Here is a 9,599-nt window from a genome sequence, read left to right on the forward strand (position 1 = left end):
CTCAAAGGTGCACGACTTCAAGTACTTAGGGTCCACTGTCCAGGAAAACGGACTGTGGTAAAGAGGTGAAGAAGAGTCCAGGCAGAATGAACTAGATGGAGAAAAGTTTCAGGAGTGATTTGTGACAAAAAGGTTGGCAGCAAAGGTCAAAGGAAAGATTTACAGACAGTGGTGAGAGCAGCCATGTTGTATGGTTTGGAGACAGGTTAGGGTTAGGGACTGACAAAAAGACAGGAGACAGAACTGGAAGTGTCAGAGCTGAAGATGTTGAGGTTCTCCTTGGGAGTGACAAGGATGGATAGGATTAGGAATGAGGTCATCAGAGGTACAGCACAGGTTGAACAACCTGGTGATAAAGTTAGAGAGGTCAGACTGAGATGGTTTGGACATGTGCAGAGGAGGGACAGTGTCATGTTGCAACACGAGGAGGCTTTCCTTTGCTCCCAACCAAACTGGCCGGTGAACGCGATGCATTCTTTATCGAGCCGAGTAGAGTGGAGTAGACTTCTGAATTATGGTCCGTGTAAAAGAGGTATTAGATGGAGGAGGATGACTCACTGTGGTGAATACAAAATAAGAAGATTCCTTCAAGGAATGCTAAGACTTTATATGTAATATAGATTTGTACTGTATACAGGATACCAAAACCACCAAGACTTATGTTAGCACTCTGAAGGAGTTCAAGCTTCAGCAGGTGAGGTGGGAGAGACTGTATAATAACTGTTGCACAGGTTCTTCACCAGTCTGAGCTTTATTGGAGAGTGGCAAAGAGAAACCACTGTTGAAGAAAACACAGATTAAATCTCAACTAGAGTTTGAATAGATTGTTTAAAGACTCATGTCAAGATTTAATCTAAGTTTTCTTCAGCAGTGTTTTTTGTTTGCCACTTTTCCATTAACTTCAGACTGGTGAAGAACCTGGGCAACAGCTGTTGTAAATACAGTCTCTCCCATCTCAGCTGCTGAAGCTTTAACTCCTTCAGAGTGCTCACAGGTGTCTTGGTGGTCACTCTCACTAGTCTCTTTCTTGCATGGTCACTCAGTTTGTGAGGATGGCCTGCTTCTTGGTAGATCTACACATGTCCCACATACCTTCCATTTCTTGATGATGGATTTATCAGGACTCCTGGGGATGTTTAGAGCCTTGGTAATCCTTTTATATCTATCCCCTGGCTTGTAATTTTCAATATTCTTATCTCTCAGTTCAGTTATTTGTGCAATATATTATTATTTATGCAATATATTTATGAATATTTACTTATTTTACATGAAATAGGTTGATGTAATTGGTATTATTGTGTAGGGATTTAGTTTCACTTTGACAATTAAGGTATTTTGTGAAGAAGAAAGCCAATTTATAGTGCTCATGACTGATTTATGATAGCAATAAAACAGAAAACATCCAGGGGGTGAATACTTTTGCAAAGCACTGTCCCAGTTGATTGAGGCTATTTTGTGACTTTTTCCCCCTTCCTGTCTTTTTGTGTTTGTGAGACTCAGTCAAATGTGGCGACCAGACTTGAATCTCTGACCACAGCCAGTTTTTTTTCTTTTTCCAAATAAACTACAGCAGAAGAGACACTGCAAAGCTGTTTCCCACATCAGCTATTAAAGGGAGGATTAGACATGAAATGACTCTTTGTTACAGCTAACCTATGACTCACTGCGTATCTTGTTTATTTTATGCATGTCAAAATCAGTAGTTTACTGAAACAAACTTTGATATCTTGGTTTGAACAAAAAATGTTTTAAGTAATGAAGCAAGAAATATATTTGACAAGAAAAAGCTTTTTACAGATTCCTAAGAAAGAGGTGCATTTATCCAGAAATGTAATCTTAATTTCACACCTGGAAGTGTAAAAACTAATGGCTTATGCATTTAATGTATTGTGTGTTTTTTGCTAGGCACAAGTCGATGAGAACAAAGTGGAGGAGGTGCGACTCCGTTCTGTCGTTGTCACGGCCAGAAAGAAGCTGCCCATTACAGAGGGTATAGTGGAGGTGAAGCACAAAAATGGCTGGGTTCAGATCTGTGACCTGAGATGGACAATCAAAAACACCCATGTGGTTTGCGGCATGCTGGGATTCCCACATGAAAGGAAGGTCAACAAGAACTTTTACAAGTAAGAAATTCACTCAACTTAAGTTATTTAGACCCAACTCTAAGAGGCTTAAACTGCAGCTGACAACTTTTTACACTAGTGGTACAAGGATATTTGCCTAAATTAGCATGAAGAACATATTCACATTGATCAAATTACCCAATTTGCTACAGTTTATAAAAATATTACAGGCAATGTACAGAACAATCACCCCCTTGCTGTAAAATTAATATTTTAGGAAGCTGAAAAGCAAATATTAAATATTTTACTTTTGAAGGTAGCCTACTTATCTGACACATCAAAACTGCAATTTAAAAAAGCGTCATTCTTACTCTTTCATTTAATGGAAGCAAAAGGCAGTTCATCTTTGTGACTGTGACATTATTGTTTAATATTTTTGGAAAAATGCTTATTTGTATTGCTAAAGTCCCCTTCACACTGGATAAAGACCATGCTATGATGTAAAAACGAGTTAAAGTCATGGGAGGTCTTCAGGCACATATTAAGAATGCAATGGACTTTCCATTACGTGTGATCGGTTGTGATAGATTTTGAACATAGTGGAGTGTGGTGGTTCATAATTGCAAAAACCATGTTTTTTGGGGTTCAGGGTGGAGCAAGGGCGAGAGTGGTGACAGTCTATCCATGACTTCAGGCCTGCATGCACAAGTGTGGCTTGGTCATGGAGAATTTGAAGTAGGACTGATCTCCCCTGCTCCCTCAGTCTCAGCCGTTGTGTCCTTGGGCAAGACACTTCACCCACCTTGGCTACTGGTGGGGGTCAGAGGGCTCGGTGGTGCCAGTGTGATGTCAGCCCGCCCCAGGGCAGCTGTGGCTTCAATGTAGCTTACCACCATCAGTGAATGAATGGGTGTATGATTGTAGTGTGAAGTGCTTTGGGGTCCTTGGATAAAGCGCTATACAAGTGCAAGCCATTTACCATTTACCACATTCACAATGTGACAAGGTAGATGAATGTGACATGGCCATGGAAACAACCTTCTGCAGACATGGAGCTCGCATCGTGCTAGTGTGGTGTGATCTCCTAGCATGTAGCTGTAATCTGATGTGGTCTGAACAAGTCACCACAAGTGTGGTTCTGTTTAGTGAGTACAAATAGCATAGCAGCATCATGATTGCCTTCACACTGACAGGGGTTTTCTAAATTTGCTGCAATCCAAGCTGTGCACTTATAGGTCATGTAGGTGGTGGGTGGCCTAGTAGGATCATCACCCAATGTGATGGGGACCTAACAGTTTGATGATTATATCAATGACTGTAGTGTGTCCTGTCTGTCCTGTCTGTACAGTAAATGTGAAACTTAAGTCTGCGAAATGCTAGCTTAGATTGGAACAAAGTCTAGAAAGTTAATAAAGCATTGTATATCAAGTATTAGTGTAGTATCTCACTGGACTGAGACTGTTGGAGACAGTTGGTGATTCAAAATTGCAAGAAAATAGAATTCATTGAGACTGCAATAGAAAATTAGCCTGAGTATTTGCAACCAGTGAGCCAAGTTGCCATGTTTTGAGTGGATAATTTTGGAAAATTACTACCTATTTTAGTGTGCACAGCTTGCAAAACTGCATTCTAGGTCGTTCATATTAATTTGTTGCCCACCTCCATCCACATTGTACTCGCCTTGGTCTGCTTTGTACCCACCATGACAGCCACCCCATCGAGATCAAATCAAAATCAAATCAAATTTTATTTGTATAGCACATTTCAGCAGCAAGACATTTCAAGGTGCTTTACTTAATTAAAAAACAAAATAAAAACAGCATGTGACAATGAATAAACAGTAAGAAAGAGAAAAACATCGAAGACATCAAAAAAAGATATGGAATAATTAGACACAGGACCAAATCCCACCCCTTTATGTAAAAGAATGGAAGATTTTCCTGACTAAAAAATAAAGACAGATGCCAAAGAATATTTTTCAGATGTTGCTTTTGTTGCTCCACGTAGCTCTTACCTTGCTGCTGTATGTTCAAATATGCGAAATTTAAATATTTTGTTTAGTTTCAATTAGCTAATAAAGCCTTAAAAAGTGTAATGTTATATAATGATTGATAATGTAGCAGTAAGTTGGGAGGATGTGTAGGCAGGGTATAGCCCCATGTCTCTGTGTGCAACAGATAGATAAAACAAATAGATATGATTGCAGTAATCTTCTCATCTCACTCCCAGCAAGAAAACATAAAAGTAAATAAACAATTTCTTTGTATTAAACTTCACCAGGAGTGTCCAGGTTTCTAGGTGTTGGACTGGTCTGCTCTGAAAAGTTGCTGTGTCATGATCACTCACTCAGGATGGGACATCTGCTGCAGTTTTTCTGTTGTTCCCATAGTTTGCATCTGTAAAGGAAACTGGAACCACTTCAATCAAACCAAAAGGAATGTGTGCAGACTTTTTCAACTATCTGCCAGAAGTCTGGCTTACTGTATGTGGATCTCATTGTTGTTTTTCCATTTCTTCTTTTTCCTGATGTGAATATTTTAGTTTTCTTTTCAGGATGGTGTCTGTAATCCATCCTCTTGTCTTTTGTTCTGTTATTAGCTGAAGAGTAAATATTAATAACTGCAGAAACAGAAAACAGCCTTATTGTGTTTTCTCAGCCGAGTTAAAGAATTTGTTTGGCTCAAAGGCAAAATATTCCCTGTTAGAGTGGGTATTCTTCAGCTTGGGATTTATTGGTGTAATAGTTGTAGTAGTTTGCATGAGGTCCCAGCCCTCTTACTTTTTCCATTTTGTCTGTTTAGTAGTGTACACACATTCCTGGCAGCTCTCCAGTTCAGAGCATTTCATTTATTCCTTGCAGATGGTTCACAGGAGCACGAGGGGAATGTGTGAAGCTCTGAGGAATGATCTGGGGGTCAGAATTGTTTTTTGGAGAATGTTTGATGCTGAATAAGAGAGTAGCTACCATAAAACCAAACACAGGACTGTGTAACATGAGATCTGTAATGTGATATATAGGAGACCTGTGGAATGTCAAAAATGTTATTCACTGCTGACTGTTGCAGCACAGAGGCAGTTTATGTGTCTGTGTGTAAGAAGTCCACTTTCAGTGTGTATTTGCAGTTTCTCTCTTGTATGTGAGAGAATTTGACTGTGTCACTGTTGCAGAGGTCTGAAACAGCCAGCAGCTGAGGTCTCCAGTCCAAGGGTTACCATGTCAGCCGGTGGAAGGTACACTGTTGCAGGAAAACCTACAGTCCCATTTCTTTGTGATTTGTTTACAGTAGTTTTGACAGTGGGTTTCCTGTTAGACAATGGACAATATTCAGTAGACAATATGCTTTTAGCTCCTTTTTCTAACTAGTTAAACCCTCTCTCTAAAATCGCATAATTATTTAAATTAGCATGTGACTGGGTACACCGCTGCAAAAAAATAAAATTATATATAACTGAAATGGCCAGTGACAGTGCGAGGCAAAATTTGTGGTTGCCATCTTGCTAGGTTCTACTCCTATCACTGTGTGCGGTTTGTGTCAAATTGACACATTAACACCTTCTTGGCTGAATTTATTTGTTTTTACTTCGATTTTGATGATCTCCTGCCACCCTGATGCCTCATAGCACCTACCAAGATGACAGCACAAATTCTCGCCTTGTTAATATAAACTGCGCTGTTGTTGGCCTTCCATTGTAGTTCTATTTCAGTAGGATAAACCTCACAGTTGTAGAGATTTTTGTTTTACTATTTTTTTTGTAACAAAACTGCCACTGCACAGAATGAAACTGACATCTTGCCAAGTACATTTTATTTGAATTTTTCTCTGAAAAAAATGTAAAATTCCAGCTTAACCAGGTTTTACTGTAGAACACAAAGTCACCAAATTCAATTCTGCCTGTTTATGAGATGTTTATTAAATAACTATTAAAATCAGATGATGATCTGTGCAGTGCCAGAAACAAGGTTCTAACCTTCACCTATTAGTTCTTTTAGTCTTTTAGAGCAACTGGAAATCGTGTGTATCACTGTGGCATGCTTTTTGGAAAAGTAACTTAATTCTTAGTCAAAGTATAGTGCTGTGAAAAAGTATTTTCCCCTTCACAAATAGCTGTTTATGCTTTTTTGTCACACTTGCATGATTAAGATCAGCAAACAAATGTTAATATCAGACACAGATAACATGAAGATTTACAAAATTCACTTTTTAAATTATAGTTTAATTTATTAAAGGGAAAAAAGCTACCCATACCAGCCTGGGTTTATGTGGAAACATAATTGCCCCATAAACCTATCTAGCTGTATCACACTGGGAGAGTAAAATACATGGTTCAGTTGATTACCGTAAGTTGTCCAGGTCCTTTTGTAATCATGCATTTGTGTCCCTTTTGCCATCTTGTTTTCTTGTCTTAAGTGTGTGGTCTAACCTGTCTTTACTTTGCAGGCTGCCATCTAAAGCTAAAGCTTACTCTAAGTCTAAACAGAGCAATCCTGGCAAAAGGTAATGTGCCAATACACATTTAATTGGGCAAATAGTTGGTGTTTGAACGTACCTCTTCTAAAAAACAACTCATAAACAATATTTTTTTAAAAAAACATGAAAAAACAAAGAGCTTAGATTTTTGGAAAATCCTCTTTGTTTCCTTCACGTCAAGAGCAAATAAATTGGAAGACTACTGGATGGAAACTAATCTATGAAACTATAGTTAGCTTAGCTTTATATTCTCTAGCATGGAAAACAACTAATCTGGAGCTGTCAAAATGCAAAAAAGGTTCAACCACAGCAAAATAAGCAAAATATCTCATGAATCAACACTTTTAATAAAACTTTAAAAAAAAAATATTGGCTGTACATCTCCAACTGAGTGAACCTAATTCAACATGGTGCCATAGAACACTGACCTCAGAAAAGATCAAAGTGGCTGTACCTTCATGAGTTTTACAGATAATGTGATTAGATTTGGTGTGGTAAGAGCTGACAGTCATTCACGACATACACTCTAAACATTCACAGATCACGCAAGATATTGCAGGAAATGGTGTGTAATGTTATTTTCATAATATCTGTGCGTGCGTGCGTGCGTGCGTGCGTGCGTGTGTATCAGGTTTTTGTAACCTTTGTAGAACCTTTTCTGGTCTAATCACCTGCCTTGTCAGAACCAGTAGTCCTTATAGGGATCAAAGCCCGGTCCTAATATGGTGGAACATCATTTTGGGGTTAATGGTTAGGTTTAGAGCTTGGGTAAGAATTGAGTTTTTTGTAAATGAGTGGTAGTTTTAATTTATGTGATAATTTAAGGGAAAAAAAGTAAATGTGTTAAGACTTGAATTTTGGCTGTGTGGTTTAAATCTATTGCTCTTGTGTTTTCCTTGTCTCTGCCCCTTTCAGGTTATATTTGGAGCGTCAGAAGAACAACTTCTTCATTCACTCTGTGGCATGTACAGGTACTGAGGTCCATCTGGCAGCCTGCCCTATGGAGTTCAGCAAGCCAAATGCCACATCAGCCTGCACAGGCGGCATGCCGGTTGTTGTCAGCTGCATGCCGGGCCCACAGTTCATACAGAACAGCAGCTTGAAAAAAAAAGTTAAAGTTTCGGTAAAGTTATCTTGAAGTTGAAAAATATAAAATGTTTTATTTGCCAGCAAATATTTATAAAGACTAATGACATTGTTCAAACTAAATATACCACAGTGAACAGGTTGTTTAAATGATTATAGATATCCGCCAGCCGTATGAGACAGTCAACTGTTTTGTTGCTCAGAACAACGTGAGGCTGAAAGGAGGTGCAAGGCTGGGAGAAGGTCGGGTCGAGGTGCTGAAAGGCAGCGAGTGGGGCACAGTGTGTGATGACCGCTGGAACCTGCTGTCAGCCAGTGTTGTTTGCAGGGAGCTTGGCTTCGGCAGTGCAAAAGAAGCTCTCACTGGTGCACGAATGGGTCAAGGTGAGGATTAAAACCGTGTGAATGAAAATGCTGGTCCAGTTTAAACAGCAGTCTAAAATCTTTCAGTGTTATGTTAAATAAGCAAAAATTATATGACAGTTTATCTGCAATTCACTGTAAAAATGTATTAAAATGGGTTTAATATTTAAATAAAGAGTTGTTATTTTTTTGTTAAAAAAATACTTGCATGAAAAAACCCAATAGCAATCAATGGGGTTTTGACAAAACTCAGCCCTCTTTGGAGCTTTATAGCTAAGTTTCAACGGGTAACAAAAAGTTGGACTTTGCATGTCTTAACTGGCACTTGTGTTTTTTACACAATACCAATTTAAGTCTTAGGATTTTTAAAGATTTTTCTATGGAATGTTTAACTGACAGTTGGAGATGTCACACACTAACATTTGAGCTGAGAAAAATAATTCTAAATCTTTGTTAACATATTCTTTTTACTCAAACAACTGTTTTGCACATATACAAATTACGCATCAAAACAAGGAGATTGTCTTCTTTTACCCAGTGTTCTATAGGACTTGTAGTTACTCTGAAATTTCACCAGAATACAGTGTGTGCACACCAATCTTCCACAGAATTCAGTTACATTGTAGCTCAAAATATTCTCTTCAAACCTGAAAGCAAACAGTCTTTTTAACTTGTCATATCTTCTACATAAAACACTGTAGAAACAAAAATTAAATCAGTGTTTTCTGCTGTAAGATCTGACTTACAGTTTTTGTACAGCCACTGTTTCCTTGAGGCTTAATTTTCAGTCTGTTTCCATCTGTCCCTGTTAGGTTTGGTGTCAGGGAGTGACAGATACAGGTGTGCAGTTTCTGTGGATATCATAATAAGCCACTGGCAGCAGCTTTAACATTTCCATTGATCTTTGTTCTCTTTACATGTTTTATACAGTTTAAATAAAAGTGTAAACATTTTTCTTAACGAAGATTATTACATTATGACAAAATTATGTTGAAAATCCAGGCAGTGGCTGCATTGGCACACTTTTTTTTTAGTTATATAGTTTTTGTTCTGTGTGTTTTTATAGTTTGTATCCATTAAAAACATAATTTTAGCATAAAGCATTATGTTTTACTTTTATTAAATTTACTGATCCGTTTGCTTTATGTGAATTACTGATTGCAATAATGATGTACTGTATATTTAAAACACATATGTAGAAAGTGTGTATCTCACATTGTTTAATTTAAAAAAGTCATGTCATATACAGGGACTACATATAAAAAATATAGCTAAATGTGTGTGTATTTGTGTATGTACTTCTCATTTTCCTTAACAAGGAGGAAGTGTGCATTCTTGAGTAAACGTCCCAGAAATTCCGCTGTCGCAGAAACAAGCAGTCTTTTTGAGGATCAGTTCTGTCTTGGTGTTTCTGCACGTTCATGATGCCTCAGATGACATTACCTGAGGAGGCTGGGCTTGTCATTGACCTGTTGTCTGCTTGGATTGATGTCTAACCACCATCAGGGAAATTAGCCCAAGAAACTTTCATGAAAGTTGGAAACAAGAACTGCTGAAGGACATCAATTCACAGAAATCACATGATGTACTACAGGTGCTGGTCATAAAATTAGAATAT

The 9,599-nt window shown here is 38.1% G+C and overlaps 1 protein-coding gene across 4 annotated transcripts in view; it reads left to right on the top strand.

Annotated features, from left to right (window-relative positions):
* Nucleotides 1–9,599, top strand: part of loxl3b (lysyl oxidase-like 3b) — a 62,622-nt gene that overhangs the window by 6,438 nt on the left and 46,585 nt on the right. For 2 of the 4 annotated variants that reach the window (XM_037977685.1, XM_037977684.1), the window contains 4 exons: nucleotides 1,906–2,123; nucleotides 6,503–6,559; nucleotides 7,448–7,655; nucleotides 7,822–8,002. In XM_037977685.1, the coding sequence (XP_037833613.1) occupies nucleotides 1,906–2,123; nucleotides 6,503–6,559; nucleotides 7,448–7,655; nucleotides 7,822–8,002 (664 nt within the window). Of the gene's footprint in view, nucleotides 1–1,905; nucleotides 2,124–5,231; nucleotides 5,295–6,502; nucleotides 6,560–7,447; nucleotides 7,656–7,821; nucleotides 8,003–9,599 lie in introns of all 4 variants that reach the window. The other 2 variants (XM_037977687.1, XM_037977686.1) reach the window with 2 other exon arrangements.

This window comes from Kryptolebias marmoratus, linkage group LG10 (genome assembly GCF_001649575.2).
Source record: "Kryptolebias marmoratus isolate JLee-2015 linkage group LG10, ASM164957v2, whole genome shotgun sequence".
Lineage (NCBI taxonomy): Eukaryota > Metazoa > Chordata > Actinopteri > Cyprinodontiformes > Rivulidae > Kryptolebias > Kryptolebias marmoratus.